Raw genomic sequence first — 17231 nt, 5'->3', positions numbered from 1 at the left:
AAGGAACAATTGGATAGCCTGAGCTCTTTTAATAAGTATTTTTCGAGCAACCTTAATGAATGGAGTGGTAGGTAGAATAGAAAGCTATGGCGAAACCCCATCTCTACTAAAAATACAAAAATTAGGTGTGGTGGTGCACACCTGTAATCCCAGTTACTCAGGAGGCTGAGGCATGAGAATCACTTGAACCCGGGAGGTAGAGGTTGCAGGTTGCAGGTTGCAGTGAGCCGAGATTGCACCACTGCACTCCAGCCTGGGCAACAGAGGAAGAATCTGTCTTAAAAAAAAAGAAAAAGAAAAAAAAGAAAAGAAAGCTAAACAATCCATGGTCCCTGCCCTTCAAGGAGTTTATAATCTAGACAGATAGGATTTGTACAGGCAACAATAAGGCAGATTTGGGCAAATCCCATTACAGAGCAGTATGCAAAGTACCATGGGACCACAGATGAGGTGTCCGGGGAAGAAGTGACATATCCCTGCCCTACAGCGGCTCCCTACCTGGTGGAATGGGTGAGTAAAAAGATAGGATGGAAGGAGATCAGTACTCCCATAGGGATAGAATACTGTGGGAACATAAGAGAGACAGGAGGTTGGGGGCAAGAGAGGGACATCTATTTCGGCCTGCTGACTGAGGAGAGGAGGGGGTTTAGTCAAAAAGAATTGCCATTCAAGAACCACAGATACTCAGTATGGCGGGGGTGTGATGAGGGAGCCTGCTAGAGCTGTTCCCATGCTGAGTTCTGAAAGGTCAGGAATTCATCCTGGGGCCAGAAATGGCAAATAGGTAACACCAGTGCCATCACTTACCCTGTGACAGCTACCTCAGACTGTACTAATCTGTCAGTAATTTGTCCTCTTGAGTTGGTCTCCACATTTTTCTCAACAGCGTGCTTACTGTCCCGTAAGTTAAAACACATTTGTCATTGTGGATGTAGGGAATAGGCCGTTGGAGGGTGTCTTGGTCTGCTCTGGCTGCTGCTGCTAAGTACCTTAGATTGATGGCTGGACACGGTGGCTCATGCCTGTAATCCCAGCACTTTGGGAGGGCGAGACGGGTGGATCACGAGGTCAGGAGATCGAGACCATCCTGGCTAACACAGTGAAACCTCACCTCTACTAAAACTACAAAAAATTTTGCCAGACGTGATGGCACACGCCTATAATCCCAGCTACTTGGGAGGCTGAGGCAGGAGAATCGCTTGAACCTGGGAGGCGGAGCTTGCAGTGAACCGAGATCACGTCACTGCACTCCAGCCTGGGCGACAGAGTGAGATTCCGTCTTAAAAAAAAAAAAAAAAAAAAAAAGACATGCTGGGAAGGGCCGGGCGTGGTGGCTCATGCCTATAATCCCAGCACTGTCAGAGGCAGAGGCGGGCGGATCACCCAAGGTCAAGAGTTCAAGACCAGCCTGACCAACATGGTGAACCTCGTCTCAACTAAAAATACAAAATTAGCCGGGCGTGGTGGCACGTGCCTGTAATCCTGGCTACGTGGGAGGCCGAGGCAGGAGAATTGCTTGAACCCAGGAGGCGGAGGTTGCAGTGAGCCAAGATTGCGCCATTACACTCCAGCCTGGGCAACAAGAGCGAAACTCTGTCTCAAAAAAAAAAAAAAAAAAAAAGGGAAGAAGCTGGGAAGAACAGCAGGAGAAACAGTGGGTAGAATACTCAGGTTTGGGGCGTAATCAGATGTGAATGGTGAGGGAAAGAGGAAAGCTGACTTCAGTTTGGAGTAAAAGAGAGAATCTTAGCCTGGCAGTTCTGCATATGTGTTTGGGGGTTAGGGGGATTGGTGCACAACACTGTCCCCTAGGAAAGGGAACCAGGGATGAAACAGCTGAGCAAGTGTGTTTGCCAAGCGGAAAGAGATGTGGGCAGTCTAGGGCCCTAAGAACTGCCATCTTCTCTCTTCACTATATGCACCTGTTCTGAAATGAGGCAGGGTAAGATAACACATACCCTGTGTCTTAGGAGTTGTGTGCAGATGCTGTAGGAAACCTGGAGACTTAACCTTCCTTCCTTCTGCCACTCTAACCCATTCATGCCAGAGATCCCCTGCCATTTTCATCCAAGAGGCCAGATGGTCCCTGGCCTTTGAACAGGACTAGACCCAGAGACCACCCACATTCAATGCAAATAAACTGCAACATCTACCTTGATCCTACTCCAAAACCCCCTGGGATCAGATCTTTGGACTGTGCCAGATCAACCATACTGCTAGATTCTCTCTCTAGTTCCCCGAACATGCACAGACACTGTCCCATGGAAATGGTCGGGCAATAGGAGCCACGAAGAAAAACAGCCACTCCCCGCCCAGTCAGCTGCCCAGCAGCTGTCCACCGCCCACAAGAGGTGATGTCATGCAACTGGGGGCCCAGCCCCTCATTCCTGACAGACCAGAGAGCCAGGGCCCCAGGCCGTCTTCCCCCCCACCTCCCCAGCTTAGGAGCAGTGACAGTACCCAGTGAGGAACTCCCAGTAAACTATTCATCTCTGCCAGTTCTGGGCCCCGCTGATGGACAAGGCCCATGCTAGAGCTCTGAGACTTAGGTCAGACTCCAGAGGGGCCAGCACTAGCCCCAAGTGCTCTGACTTCATCATGGTACCCTAGAGCTTAAGCTGCTCAGTGGAAGACTCAGCTCTCCCAATTTCCTCCATGGGGGGCTGCTGACTGTTACATAGCCAGGCGAGGGGTTGCCCTGAAGAGAAGGGGTGTTACCTAGGCCTTGTCCTTTAGCTGGGCCCTCACTGTCTAAGCCCCCACCACAGGCCAGCCACGAGTGTCAGGAGCCAGGGCAGGCAGAGCAAAGGGAGGGAAACCTGAGAGCTCATTCTGAGAGAGGCTAGCTTGGGAAGAAGGTACAGATTGAGTACAGATGTCTGAGGAGCCAGAGCGGTGGAGGTTTTGTGGGGAGGCTTCCTGGAGGGAGGAGGAGGGGGATGTATCCTGGTATGAAGCTGCAGGTGGTGTGCAGAATGCTTCCCCCACCGCCCAAGCTTTAAAGGGCTGCAGAGGATAGGATGAGAACAGATGCTGGCCAAGAGACTCAAGCTTAGGAGAAAGCTGTGGAGAGTTGAAGCCAAAGCTTTAGAGGCCTCATATATACTGCCTGGCATGCGAAGGTTAGTGCACCAAGAAGGCCCGCCAGCTGCCTGCCTTCTCCCTGCTGAATTTCACCTGCAGCAGAAGCAGCTTTGATGGAAAAAACTTCCTAACTGACAGCTGTGAGATTCCAGAATTCAGTGACCAAAGTGGAGCTTGGCATCCCAGTTGTGCCCAGATCCTCTTGGGAGGAAGAGGAGCCGTGGGGGATCCTGAAACAGGGCTGGGATTCCAGGTGGAGTCTTCCAGCCTTTCCACCTGGCTTGAAGATTTTCCCCCGAGACTCATGGCCACCAGAGGGCATAACCACTCCACAGTATGGCATCCTGGGCTCCAGGGGCCCCTCCTGGGAGAAACTGGGGAAATTGGGAGGAGGAAGCAGGCAGGGATCTCTGAGCTCTCAGGGAGCTACCAGCAGCTGAATTAAACAGTCTCTGGAGTCAAGAGACTTGGGTTCTAGTGGGTTCTAGTCCCTGTTATGATTCTTCCTTTCTCTCTCTGGCTTCAGTTGCTTCTGTGAAATGAGGGCTTGGACCATACGGTATCCTTTCCAGACCATAAGGCCATTTCTGGCTCTGAAATCCCAGGATTTAAGGAATCACACAAAGAACTTGATAAAAATTGCATTTCCTGGGCCCACCCTTACTCTGGGGTTCTCTAGGGCTTTCTGCCTAGCAAGAGGAGGAAACAAGGTGCGAATTCAGTCCTCTGGTGGTGTTCACTCACTTGGAGGCCTGGAGGTGGACTGCCCTACATAAACTGGGGAAGTCTGCCTCCACGTCAGCTGAAGGATGACTGGCTCCACAGGCTGTTAGACACAGGGGCTGTGCCACACCTGTGGCATCCACTTCTCCAGGTTTCAGGCAAGGAGACATGTCCATTAGGTAACCCTCTGTGATAGCTGGGGTGGCTCCTTCACAGAGGAGGTTGTGCAAGATGCCCTTTTGCTGGGTCCCTTTGGGGATAAGCAATGGAATGAATGGAATATATATCATTGCCTCTCCGCTTTGCGTCTCCCCCTCCCGCCCCCCACAGATGCTGTCTGTCAGGAGCAGGCAACAGACGGTCCTGGGGTCCATCTGTGCTAATGCTTCACAATAGAGTCCCATGTTTCCCCACTGACACCCCCTCGGCCCCTCAGCTGATGGCCACTTGGTGGTGCCAAGGCGGGAGGTGGGAGGAGGGAGAAGAAGGCACTAAGAGAGCTACCTCTTAGCTCCCGGCAGTCCTCAATCCACCCCGGCCCCCCACCCAACAAGCATCCTGCCATCTGGACTTGTGCAATCACTGAGGGGCGGAAAAGCACCCTCTTCCACCCACACCTCTTGTAGGGGATGGGGGCCTAGAGGACTGGGGGTGGGGAGGAGAACACAGAGTCAAGGAGACTAGAGAAGAAGACTGAGCCAGGCGCGAGAACTGCGACAGGCAGGAGGCAGAAAGTCTTTCCTGGCCTCTCAGGTGGACGTGGCCATTGCCCCTCTGTGCTCCTTATGCCACGTGTCTAACACAGCACATGTGCAAGGTACCACTCCCTACCAGGCCAAGAGCCTCTGTAACCCCAGTGCCCAGCCAGTACCTGGCACACAGCAGGGCTTAAATGTTGGACATCACAGAGTGGTTAGATTGCAGGCTCTGGAACCAGGCTGCCTGGCTTTGAATCTCAGCTCTGCCGCTGAGTGACTTAGGGCAAATTACTTATCTTCTCTGGGCCTCAGTTTCCTCATCTGTAAGGGAGGATAATGGTGCTTATTTCGTAGGGTCGTTATGAAGACCAAGTGAGTTAATGCATGTATGTAAAAGGACACACAGAACAAACAGTGTGCATAGCACATGCTAAGTACTCAATAAATGTTAACTGTGAAGGCATAACAGATTTGGGAAGACTGGGGGAGGAGGGGACAGACAAGGGCACCGCATTGCCGCCTCTGCTTCTTGGCCGATGGGTGCTGGGACATAGAGTCCCCAGCCTGTGCTGCTGACGCCCTGTGGTGGCTAGCCGCTCTTTAGACACCAGACGCTGCCTTCCACTTCCTCCTCTCACTTCTTATTCGGGCACCACTGACGACAGAGACTTCGGCTGGGCCATTCCCGCCTCTCCTACCGCCTGGCAGCCATGGTAACAGCCTGGGGGATGGTCCCTAAGATGGGGTCAGAGAACGGCTGAGCATGGCCATCCCCCCAGCCCTGAACTCCCACTCAGCCTGGGCTCATCCCAACCTCCTGAGTCAAGTCCGCAGTAAGCGTCTGTCTGCTGGGAAGGGGGATCTGAGCCCGGCATCAGGAGCTGAGGAAAGGTGTTGCCAGCAGGGATCACTCAAGCCCCTCGGAGGGGAGAGGCCAGAACTAAGCCTACTGCTTTCAGGGTTTCCACCTCTTCCCTTTCTCCTAGACGTGCGAACAGGGGGCAGCCTCTTTCAGCTCTTCTGGGGCAGCTGTGTCAAGGGAAAATACTGGGCCCTCTCCCTCCCTGGGGGCTTCTGCGCAGTGAGTTCAGGGAGTCTCCTCCCTCCTCCATCGGGCCTCCACCCCTACTCCTGCGCAGCCCCGCTGCCGCTCTCCCTGCCCTGGAGTCTCCTGCAGCCCCTTGGATCTCCGTGACTCTCCCTACCTCCCCGACTCCCCAGGCTTCTTACAGTGACCTCTTACCGTGCCCCACTCCATGAATCGCCAGAACTATTCGTCCCTAAATTTCAAACCTTGCGCAATGTCCCTTCACAGACCCCTCCAGGTATCACGCAGCCCCGAGCCCCGAGCCCCGAGCCCCGCCCCGGGGGCCTCATCCCGCCCCTTCGCGTCCGCGGCTCGTTTTCCCCCACTGAGCGCCCAGCTCCCGCAGTTTCCCCGGCCGTCGAGCGCCGTGGGCGGGGCTCCAGGGCGGCGGCGCCCCGCGGGGAGGGTCCTCCGTGCTGGGGGCGAGGCCACCCGAGGCAGCTCCCCGCCCGCCCCCAACCCCGCCCCGCTCTCGGAGCCTATAAAGGGAGGCGACCCGCGGCCCGCCCGGCTGGCATCCCCCAGCCGCCGCCAGCCCCGCCGAGGGGAGCCAGCGCCGTCTCTGAGGGGCGCCCGGGGCCAGAGCCATGACCCTCCGCCGACTCAGGAAGCTGCAGCAGAAGGAGGAGGCGGCGGCCACCCCGGACCCCGCCGCCCGGACTCCCGACTCGGAAGTCGCGCCCGCCGCTCCGGTCCCGACCCCGGGACCCCCTGCCGCAGCCGCCACCCCTGGGCCCCCAGCGGACGAGCTGTACGCGGCGCTGGAGGACTATCACCCTGCCGAGCTGTACCGCGCGCTCGCCGTGTCCGGGGGCACCCTGCCCCGCCGAAAGGTGCGTCCCCCGCCCGCCTTCAGGACCTGCTCAGCCCCTCTCCGACTCCCTACAGGGCCTGCTGACTCCGCAGTGCCCTCTCCTCGGCGTCCGCGGAGTCCCCCACCTTCTTCCCCGGCCCGCTGGGTGCCTCGACTCCCCGCGTTCCCCGTTCCCCGCTGCTGCGAAGGCCGTGGCCCTCGCCTGCACACCGCGCCCAGGCTCGGTGGCTCTCAACTCCGCGCCCCATGCACGCCCCCTCTCTCCCTCCTTGACTCCTCCCAGCACCCCCCTTCTCCTACTCGCTCCATCTGGCTTTCTGCCCCCCATGCCCCGCCTCCCCGTGGCCAGGTGTCCTGGGTCCCCAGGAGCCCCTCGCCCGAGGGACAGAGACAGCCCCAGGCAAGTTGAAGGTCCGAGAGCCCCCGGTGGGCGAAGTGGGCCGGTGGCTGCGCCGCGTGCGTTCTCACTCTGAGGAAGTGCGTGGGGAGCCGCTGACTCCGGATAGCACACCCTTCCGAGGGGACTCCCCGATTCCTGGGCTGGGGGCCTGCCGCCTGGCCCCACGTCTGACGTACGGGGCGCGAGGGCCACTGCTCCCTGGACTTCTGTCGGAACCGGACGCAGTGGGAGGGGTCGCAGGGCGCCCGCGGGGCAGGAAGGATGCGGGCCGCGCCCACCTCTGAGTCCCCTCTGCCAGCCTCTTCCTCTGGCCCCAGGAGACCTGAGGCTCAGAACCTACACAACACCAGGTTAAGGAGAGGGGCCTGGTGGCCTTTCCTCACCCAGCCGCCCTCCTTCGCCCCTGGCCCCCAGCTAGCCCCCACACAATGAACAGCTTGTTGAGAATTTGCATTTTATGAAAATCATGTTGAAAGACAAAGGGGTCTCTCTGTGCTGCCCAGTCCTTCCTCCCTGGCCGTTTGGGAACTGTCCCCACCCCTGAGGCCAATCTGGTTCTGAACCTTCTCTTCCTTGCCTTGGGCAGCTTTGGGGGAGGGTTAGCAAAGGCACAGAACAGAAAGGCCCTGGGCTGTGCAGGCTCCAAAGAAAAGGGCTGCTCTGGGACTGGACCTCCTCCCAGGACCAAAAAGTTAGGGAGGGTGAGAGACTACTTTAGTTTATCAAGGACCCTGAAGAGACAGAAACCTTCATCTCTCATCCTTCCTCCACACCCCCCACCACCACCCCTAAAGAACTCCCAATCTCGGTCCTTTAGTGAGACTTGCTGACAAGTTTGACATCTAAGATGTTTTGTCCCAGAAAGCACAAAATATATGGCAATGGAGAGAGAGACCCAGGTATAGCTGGGCACAGCTGGTCACCTGCAGCTGGGATCCACAACTGGTCCTTGAAACGGCCTGTATCTTAGGAGACCTGGCACCTCTGACCCCACATTCTGGCTGGGATTGCCAGCCCTTCAGGACAGGGTCCCTGACCCCAGCCCTCCCAAGCCACTGTCTGTAGCTGAGAAATTAGATGGAGAGACCCAACTGGCAGAAGGTCCTCGGAGCACCTTGATAGGTGAGCCCAGGGGACACCTATCCTCTGAATCCCACTGGGGAAGAGCCCCTGCCTCAGCTTTGGGAGTCTGGATGGCCTGAGCCTCTACAGACACGGGCCCTAGGGGTGCAGACCATTTTAGAATAATGATCTCCCCACCTGCTGCCAGTGTGGAAACCAGCAAGGGCTTAGAGGTTCATGGATCTGGAACCCAGGAGGATGGTTGTGTCCCTGCAGTCCCAGGTATGAAGGTAAGGCCTGTAGAGAAAGTTGAGGAGTGGTGCCAGTAGTGGCACTTGGCAAATAGTTCCACCAGCACCAAAACAGGTGTGGATGTGGAGCTGGGAAGGGGCAGACAGGAAGTGGGGTCGCTGTGTCCAGGGTAGCGCTCTCAGTGTCTGCTCAAGGACAGTCCCGCCTTACCTGCTCCTTCTGACCATCTTACTGCCCAGGGCTCAGGATTCCGCTGGAAGAATCTCAGCCAGAGTCCTGAACAGCAGCGGTGAGTCACCAACACCCAGCCCCTGCCATGGTCCAAAGGGGTGAGGTGCTGGGTTGGGGGGTGCCAGGACAGCATCTCAGCCTAGTGAGGGTAGTCATTCTCCTAGCCTTTAAACATGGCTCCCCCGCTGGGAGTGAGGGCAGGTGGGGGTGTGGGCTGTGTGAAGGGGGTGGCAGAGAAAGGAGGTAGGGACTTTTGAGTCATTAGGTGCTCTTCAACACACCCCCAGTCCCTGCCAGTTACCCCTCCCTGGGGAGATCTGGATGAACGGATGTGGGAGTTGGGAGGGGGTGTAGGCAAAGTCTATGGGGAACATCCTAACCCAGGCCTCCTGGGCTCCCCTGAGCCCTCCTAGCCTTGGCAAACCCCATGGGCCCAGACCTTAGCCAGGCTGTGTCCAGCTGCTTGGGGCTGGCTGCCCCTGCCTCCAGAATGTCATTCCTCTTCTGGTCCCAGCCTGTGGCAGCCCTCTTAGGAGGGATCTGAGTGTGGGCAGAAGTAGGTGCTGACTCCAGGCCCTGGGACCCCACAGTTTCCTTTCTCTACTCATGTCCCATCCCTGATTTGGGCTTGACTTTCTCCAAAATGGATCAGCAAACTGACCTGCTAGCCAGATTGGCCTGTTTGGCCCTTGAGCTAATAATTTTTAAAGAGTTGTAAAAATAAAAACAAATAACAATATATGACAGAGATCATAAGGGGCCTGCAAAGAAAGCCTAAAGTATTTACCATTTGGCCCTTTGCAGAAAAAGTTTGCTGACCCTTCCAAAAAACCCTAGAACATTGGGGTAGACGCGGAACTCCCAGCCACCCTGCTCCCTGCCCCAATAGTACAGAGAGGGGAAAGGCCTGCTGTTCAGAGTGAGAGGGGCTCGAGCTGGAGTGGGGAGGTGCTGCTCAGCATTTGGGGGAATATCTGGGTCAGGCTGGAAGCGGAGAAGCCTGGTCTCCAGGGCCTTTCCGAGGCTGAGCTACTTGAAGGGGCCTTTGGAGGCTGCTTTAACTGTGCCTCTGGCTGGGCGGGAAGGAAGGGGGTGGGAGTGGGCAGAGGAAACTCTGGGCTACCCCAGCAGGCGAGGATCTGGAGCAGCTCCAGACCATTGTGTCCAGCGGGCAGGCCTTCAGTGCGGGAAGGGGCGGCCTCGAGGCTCCCCTCCCCCAGCCCCCACATCTGGTGGGCTGGCCCCAGCATAGCTGGGAGGAGCAGCTGTGGTCTTGCTGAGCCTCGTGACTGGCCTCTGGGGGTGGGGCCAGTCCTCTCTCCAAAGCTGTGGAACAGAGGAGGCTCCAGGCTGTGGCTGAATTTCGGGCCTTAGCTAGTCAGTAAGTGGTACTGTAGGGCTCACTGGAAAGCTGGGATGTGGCTAAAAAACTCAGCCAGCTCATCCTTCAGGGGACCGGCCCTTCTCTGTGCTTCCCTCCCACCACTAGAGGCTGGATTGGTTCTCTGTGGCTCCATGAGGCTGATTTCAATTGAGTATGGGAAAGACATTCCAATAATCTGTGATGAGACTGAGCTGTCACTGGAGACTGAGTCCTGCTGGAATGTTCTAGACCAGTTGCCAATATCCAGGGAGGCCCAAGCTATGGGACTGCTACACCTTTTAATCCTGATTGTCTTGACCCCTGTGTCTCTTGCAGGAAAGTGCTGACGTTGGAGAAGGAGGATAACCAGACCTTCGGCTTTGAGATCCAGGTGGGAGAAGCTGCACACAGGGGTCAGGGGGGTTGGATGACCAGCCTGAGGGATGAACGGACTTGTCCCAACCCTGGGCTGAGGGTCCCCTTGTCCATTACAGACTTATGGCCTTCACCACCGGGAGGAGCAGCGTGTGGAAATGGTGACCTTTGTCTGCCGAGTTCATGAGTCTAGCCCTGCCCAGCTGGCTGGGCTCACACCAGGTGGGGCCTGAGCCCAGGACACCCAGGTCTGGGAAGGGGATATGACCTTACTCCCAAGCAAAGGGGGTGAGCAATCTCTCCTGAAATCAATTCCTCTTCCTTTTCCTTCTTTGAGAAGGCCAGAAAGAAGAATGGATAGAATCTGGGCTTTGGATCTAGGCAAATTTGCCATGTACTGTGTGATCTTGCACAGCCCCATCTACAAAATGAGGGTAATAATGCATCCAAACATCACAGTGCGGCAAGGGGATTCCCTGGGCACAGTGCCAGGGCCTAGTTAATGGTGGATGATGCTGCTGCTGCTCTGATTCCTCCCAGCAACCTGGCACTCAGCATGGGCAGGAGCCAGGGAAGAAGCAACATTCCATTAAGTCTGTTTGATACTGGGGATCAGGCCAATCCTGCCCCAAAATGGGCCCAATGCTGAGGAACCGATGTTACTCCCTTTTAAAAAATTACAAACTTTTTTTTTTTTTAAGAGACAGGGCCTCAGTCTGTCACCCAGGCTAGAGTGCAGTGGCGTGATCATAACTCACTATAACCTTGAACTCCTGGGCTCAAGCGATCCTCCTCTTGCCTCTACCTCCCAAAGCAATATATTACTTCCTCTAACAAGGAAATTATGCTTCAGTAGGAGATCCCTGGATTGAGCAGATCTAGAGTCCCCAGGTTCCAGGAAGGGCAGCCTGAAACTGTATGAATCAATCCCCCCTCCACCATCTTTGCCCCTAAGCCCCTACCTCCTTCCCACTTAACCAGCAGCCTGTGCTAGCTATCTTAGTCCATTTTCTGTTACCATAACAGAATACCTGATATTGGGTAATTATTAAAGAAAAAGAGGTTTATTTAGCTCATGGTTCTGGAGGCTGGGAAGTTCAAGACTGGGTGGCCGCATCAGGTGAGGGCCTCATGCTGCGTTCTGACATGATGGATGGCATCTCATGGCAGGAACGCCTGCAAGAGTGGTGAGTAGGCACATGCAAAAGAGACAAAACATGGGTGATCTTGCTTTATAGCAACCCACTCGCCAGGTAACTAAACCAGTCCTACCAGAGCAAGAACTCACTCCCCAAAAACAGCATGGATCCCTTCACTGGGCGGATCCTTCATGGCCCAAATGCCACTTTTTTTGAGACAGAGTTTCGCTCTTGTTGCCCAGGCTGGAGTGCAATGGTGTGATCTCGGCTCACTGCAACCTCTGCCTCCCAGATTCAAGCAATTCTCCTGCCTCAGCCTCCCGAGTAGCTGGGATTACAGGCACCAGCCACCAAGCCCAGCTCATTTTTGTATTTTTAGTAGAGATGGGGTTTTGCCTTGTTGGCCAGGCTGGTCTCGAACTCCTGACCTCAGGTGATCCACCCGCTTCAGCCTCCCAAAGTGCTGGGATTACAGCTGTGAGCCACGGCGCTCGGCCCCAAATGCCTCTTAAAGGTCCTACCATCTCTCAGCACTGTTACGTTGGGGATGAAGCCTCAACATGAGTTTTGGGGACAAACCATATTTAAATGGTAGCAGTAGCCAAGTGGTATACTACAACTTCTCAAGGTAGTTTCAAATCCACTCTCCCTCCCCATCATCCCTGAAGCATCCACAGCAGGGATCCATACCCCTTTTTACAGATAGGAATGGGGCCCTGACATGGGGCACACTGTGCTTGAGGTCAGGAGGCTCTCCAGTGGTGCATGGTAGCAGAACTATCCCTCTGGGGGCCAGTCATTCCCTGTGCTTCTCTCCCACCACCAGAGGCTGGACTGATTATCTGTGGATCCATGAGGCCATGCCATGCCTGGGGCCAGGGTCGGTTCCCAGCTGGGTGCTGTTCACCTGCTCTTCCCTGAATTGACTGGGTCTTACGGCCAGCGTGGACTGGACAGAAATAACCAAATCTGAGGGTAGCCCAGGGTCCTGGGTGGGTTTAGCTTTGGGACAGAACTTCTTGAGGGCAGAGTGAGGTTGTTGGGTGTGTGAGGTCCCCACCCTTTGGCTGGGGTGCTGGGCGTGGACAACCTGGTAGTCACTACAGGCCCAGAAGAATGGCTGTGGTTCTGTGTGTTTGGATCGAGTATGAGAGATGTCAGAGGAGATCTACCGAGAACCATGAGGAGTTGGAGGAGGGAGTTCAGGAGTATTCCCTGGAGTTACTACCCACCCTTCTCCCCTTTCTGGCTAAGGTAGGAGGCTGGTATTCTAGCATGCCCCATGGAGCAAATCTAACCCCCTTGTCTGTCTGGCAGGGGACACCATCGCCAGCGTCAATGGCCTGAATGTGGAAGGCATTCGGCATCGAGAGATTGTGGACATCATTAAGGCGTCAGGCAATGTTCTCAGGTATGTCTGGGAGCCGAGGTGCCTGAATTCCTGAGCTCAGCCTCTTGGTATTTCCTCAGCCTGTGGCTCACTCAGCCTTTGATTCCCCAACCTCAGACTGGAAACTCTATATGGGACATCAATTCGGAAGGCAGAACTGGAGGCTCGTCTGCAGTACCTGAAGGTAGGGGAACCTAGATAACGGCCAGCCTCCACCCTCCTCTTCCTAAGCCTCTGCCCTGTGGGGGGTCACTTATAGCTGAATCTCCTTTAACTGAAGATTTCTTTTGTCTACTCCCTGATCCCTCGTCTGTACCCACGTCCTGCTAGTTTCCTGCTAGCTTGTGACAGTGGGGTGGGGACTGTCTCTTGCAGCAAACCCTGTATGAGAAGTGGGGAGAGTACAGGTCCCTAATGGTGCAGGAGCAGCGGCTGGTGCATGGTGAGTAGATCCCGGGGTGTGAGGGGCCACTTGTTCTGCTACAGACACCCCATCTGCGCTTCCCCCTCAGAACTGGCGGGTTCTAGTAAAGAACGGTTTACTAGTAAACCTCCACAGTAAGGCAAGGTTTGTTGAGCTACTACTACTTTGGGTACTGCCGCAGCCACATTTCTGGTTATTCTCACACTAGCCCTCTGCAGGTAAGTAACAGATAGTGTCATCTTCACTTTACAGAGGGGAACACCAGGGCTCAAAGAGTTTGTGTCAATTATTTCCGAGGCCCGTTTGTGCTAAGCGGCCCCCATAAGGATCTGAGTGATAATTCCTGATTTGCGGGTGAGGGAAGTAGGGTCTCCGGTTTGTGCCTGGCCAGGGCCACAGAGATGGTCAGCAGGACGGAGCGGGGATGCCCCGCCCATGCCCTCCGACCCTTTGCGGAGGACACCATGGTCCAGGCCTGACCCGCCCCCTACCTCTTCCGTCTCTGCGCAGGCCTGGTGGTGAAGGACCCCAGCATCTACGACACGCTGGAGTCGGTGCGCTCCTGCCTCTACGGCGCGGGCCTGCTCCCGGGCTCGCTGCCCTTCGGGCCTCTGCTCGCCGTGCCCGGGCGTCCCCGCGGAGGCGCCCGACGGGCCAGGGGCGATGCCGACGACGCCGTCTACCACACGTGCTTCTTCGGGGACTCCGAGCCGCCGGCGCTGCCGCCCCCGCCGCCCCCGGCCCGCGCCTTCGGCCCGGGCCCCGCCGAGACCCCTGCCGTGGGGCCGGGCCCTGGGCCGCGGGCCGCGCTGAGCCGCAGCGCCAGTGTGCGGTGCGCGGGCCCTGGCGGGGGCGGAGGCGGGGGCGCGCCGGGCGCGCTCTGGACTGAGGCTCGCGAGCAGGCCCTGTGCGGCCCCGGCCTGCGCAAAACGAAGTACCGCAGCTTCCGCCGGCGGCTGCTCAAGTTCATCCCCGGACTCAACCGCTCCCTGGAGGAGGAGGAGAGCCAGCTGTAGGGGCGGGGGCGGGCAGGGAGGTATTTATTTATTTATTCGCAACAGCCAGCGCTAAAAGAGGGGGAGGCCGAGCCAAGAGGACCCCAGGAGCCCAGAGCAGCGGGAGAGGGTCCTTGCTAGCCTCGGCCCGCCGGGTCGGTTCCTGGCTGGTGTCTGCTGAGGGAGTGGGGGGCCCAGCCCCTTCTCTTCTCCCCCGCCAAACCACAGTGGGAGCTGGGGCAGGGGGAGAGCCAGGCAATCGGGGGCCAAAGATGGGGGTGCTCGCCTACAGTCTGCATCTGTAGTGCCTTGTGGGGTATCCAGGAACACCCTCCCAGCAGGGGATGGGAACCCTGTCCCATGAAGCCCTCTCCTCAGCTTTACTTGCTCCCCCGCCCTTAGCCTTGGGGAAAAATGGCCCGTGGTGGGCTGACCCCCCACCCTCCACACACACAGTTCCATGACCCAGCGGGCCCCCAGGGGCATCAGGTGCTGGTCCTCCTCCCTCCTGGCCTCGACCCCTAAGGGCTTCGCCCCTCCCAGGGGCCTGTAACTAAGTCGGGTCCTGCCAGGCAGGGGGCCTGTGTTCTGTGCCCCTTGGGAGACAGGAACTGGCAAGTTCAGGTGGGGTGGGGACAGCACAGACTGTTCCACCGTTCTGCATATTGTTGCTTCTGAACCACAAACTGTATAAATGGATGGTTTTTTGCATCTGTGTCAGTGTGGTGACTGCCTGAGGGGGAGGATTGGGCTGGGGCAAGCTCTGACTCCACCATCCCAACCCCCGCCCAACGCACACACACATCTTGTTTTCTTGCAGCCTGAAGCCAGGGAAATAGGCTGGGAGATTTAAACTTACATGTATGGGCCTGAGCTGGAGGCCCCACGCTTCTTCACAACTTGAGCCTCCCTCCCCAGATACCCAAGCAGGTGGTGGCCAAGGCTTGCCTCAAGTCCTTAGCCATCCCTGTAGAAATAACGTGTGCTTGGCATGCCTTTCTTCCCAGCTTCTGAGGTCTCCCTTGAGGGGCACAAGCCAGATCTGCAGGGACCTGAGGCATTACCACCTGGCCTGTGAGGGGCCCAATCACGGATCACTCTGTTGTTCTAGCAGTCTTCAGCGGTTTCCCACGTCCCAGGATGAGATTTTTTTTTTTTGAGATGGAGTCTCCCTCTGTTGCCCAGGCTGGAGTGCAGTGGCCCGATCTCAGTTCATTGTAACCTCCGTCTCCTGGATTCAAGTGATTCTCCCGCCTCAGCCTCCCGAGTAGCTGAGGTTACAGGCAGGTGCCACCACACCCAGCTAATTGTTGTATTTTTAGTAGAGACGGGGTTTCACCATGTTGGCCAGGCTGGTCTCGAACTCCTGACCTCAGGTGATCTGCCTGCCTTGGCCTCCCAAACTGCTGAGATTACATGTGTAAGCCACCACGCCCGGCCTCCCAGGATGAGAGTCTGACCCCTGCCTGCCTCTGCTTCTTACTCCCCGCTCTGGCTGCGCTGCTGGCTGTACCTGGCACACTTCAGACCCCTTCTATCAGGGTCTCTGCTCTTACCCCTCCCACAGGTGGCTCCTTCAGTCCTCAGCCCTGCCTCCCGAAGACCTTCCCACCCAGTGGTAAATACAGTCATGCCCTCCCCTGTGACAGCCCTGTTTTATTCCCATCAGACTATGCATCGCCATCCGAGACTGTCATGACTTTTATGGGTTTGTCTTTGCCTGCCCGCCCCACCCGGGAGGATGCACGCTTCTTGCACAGGGCTCAGGAGCCTTTTCTGTCTTCACTGCTTTTTTCTTGCCTGATGCTGGCACATGGTAGACCCTCAATACAGCGTGTGCCAACATGGTGTGTGCTCAAGCATCTCCAAGTGGTAGTCACGACCTCTTTGAAGTGACCTGTCTGGGGTCATACAGCAAGCTAGTATCAGAGCTGGGCCTGGGACTCGAGGCCCCTGCTCCAGTGCTCTTCCCGGGGAGTAACCAGCATGCAAAGGGTGGCTTTGAGAGAGGTCTGAGCAGACCCTCCCCGCCTGTCCTGCACCATGGTTCTTGGTTTTTGAGTGGGTCCCATTTCTGTTTCTGCTTTTGCTCCTTGAGCATCCCTTCTGCACACAGCAGTCAGCGTGATCTTTTCAAAAAGGAAACTGGATCACAACCCTCCTCTGCTTAAACCCATTATGCCTTTCCCTGGAATAAAAGAATAAGGTCCAAACTCTTTACCATGGCCTATCCATAACACGTCCCTCCGGGGAGACAAATAACAACACAGCTTCCCTTTCTCCAGGCTGACAGCAGCCACATAGGCCCAACAGTTTGGTAACTGGGAGCCTTTTGTGCAGTACCCAACCTCTGCAACTATATCCTGATGCCCTCCATGAATCCCTCTAGAATCTGGTCCCTGCCTCTCCCTCTGATCTCAAATTGTTTCTCCTTCCATGTCACTTGTTACATCTAAGCACACTATCCCTTCTGCTCCTGTTCTTCAAATATGTCAAGCTCTCTCCTGCCTCTGGCCTTCACCCATGCTGTCTTCTCTGCCTGGAACACTCTTCTTTGCAAGAATGATTTCTCTATCCTCACACCTCAGCTGAAACATCACCTCCTCAGAGAGGTTTGCCTTATCAAATAGGAAGTAGTTCCCTGACCCCATTATTTATTATTTATTTATTTTTTTGAGACAGAGTCTTGCTCTGTTGCCCAGGCTGGAGTGCAGTGGCACAAAAAAAATCTCGGCTCACTACAAGCTCCGCCTCCCAGGTTCACGCCATTCTCCTGCCTCAGTCTCCCGAGTAGCTGGGACTACAGGCGCCCGCCACTAGGCCCAGCTAATTTTTTTGTATTTTTAGTAGAGATGGGGTTTCACTGTGTTAGCCAGGATGGTCTCGATCTCCTGACCTCATGATCCGCCCACCTCAGCCTCCCAAAGTGCTGGGATTACAGGTGTGAGCCACCGCGCCCTGCCGACCCCATTATTCTTTATCTTGAGTCTTCTGGGTTTGTTTGTTTGATTTTTGAGACAGAGTTTCACTCTTGTCAACCAGGCTGGAGTGCAACCTCTGCCTCCTGGGTTCAAGCAATTCCCCTGCCTCAGCCTCCTGAGTAGCTGGGATTACAGGCGCCCACCACGCCCAGCTAATTTTTGTATTTTTAGTAGAAACAGGGTTTTGCCATGTTGGCCAGTCTGGTCTCGAAC

The 17231-nt window shown here is 56.1% G+C and overlaps 1 protein-coding gene and 1 long non-coding RNA gene across 4 annotated transcripts; one reads left to right on the top strand and one right to left on the bottom strand.

Annotated features, from left to right (window-relative positions):
• The first annotated feature begins 5026 nt into the window (after nt 1-5026).
• Nucleotides 5027-14748, top strand: TAMALIN (trafficking regulator and scaffold protein tamalin). 3 transcript variants are annotated; one of them, XM_055357176.2, is made up of 9 exons: nt 5027-5218; nt 5492-6425; nt 8360-8409; nt 10051-10105; nt 10209-10311; nt 12546-12639; nt 12736-12802; nt 12994-13060; nt 13553-14748. In XM_055357176.2, exons 2-9 carry the CDS (start codon nt 6180-6182, stop codon nt 14056-14058), a joined length of 1188 nt encoding a protein of 395 aa, XP_055213151.1. In that variant the 5' UTR covers nt 5027-5218; nt 5492-6179; the 3' UTR covers nt 14059-14748. The 3 variants fall into 3 exon arrangements, with proteins under 3 accessions (XP_055213151.1, XP_030856513.1, XP_055213152.1); XM_031000653.2 differs by lacking the exon at nt 5027-5218 and having other exon boundaries at nt 5348-6425; XM_055357177.2 differs by lacking the exons at nt 5027-5218; nt 5492-6425; nt 8360-8409; nt 10051-10105; nt 10209-10311 and adding an exon at nt 10315-10377.
• On the bottom strand, nt 11132-13650 carry LOC129525710 (uncharacterized). Its single transcript, XR_008670140.1, has 2 exons — nt 13534-13650; nt 11132-11265 (listed from the first exon to the last, which is right to left on the bottom strand). It is a non-coding gene; the product is annotated as an uncharacterized lncRNA (long non-coding RNA).
• Nucleotides 14749-17231: the final 2483 nt, after the last annotated feature.

This window comes from Gorilla gorilla, chromosome 10 (genome assembly GCF_029281585.2).
Source record: "Gorilla gorilla gorilla isolate KB3781 chromosome 10, NHGRI_mGorGor1-v2.1_pri, whole genome shotgun sequence".
Lineage (NCBI taxonomy): Eukaryota > Metazoa > Chordata > Mammalia > Primates > Hominidae > Gorilla > Gorilla gorilla.
This window is presented reverse-complemented; position numbering and strand designations above follow the sequence as displayed.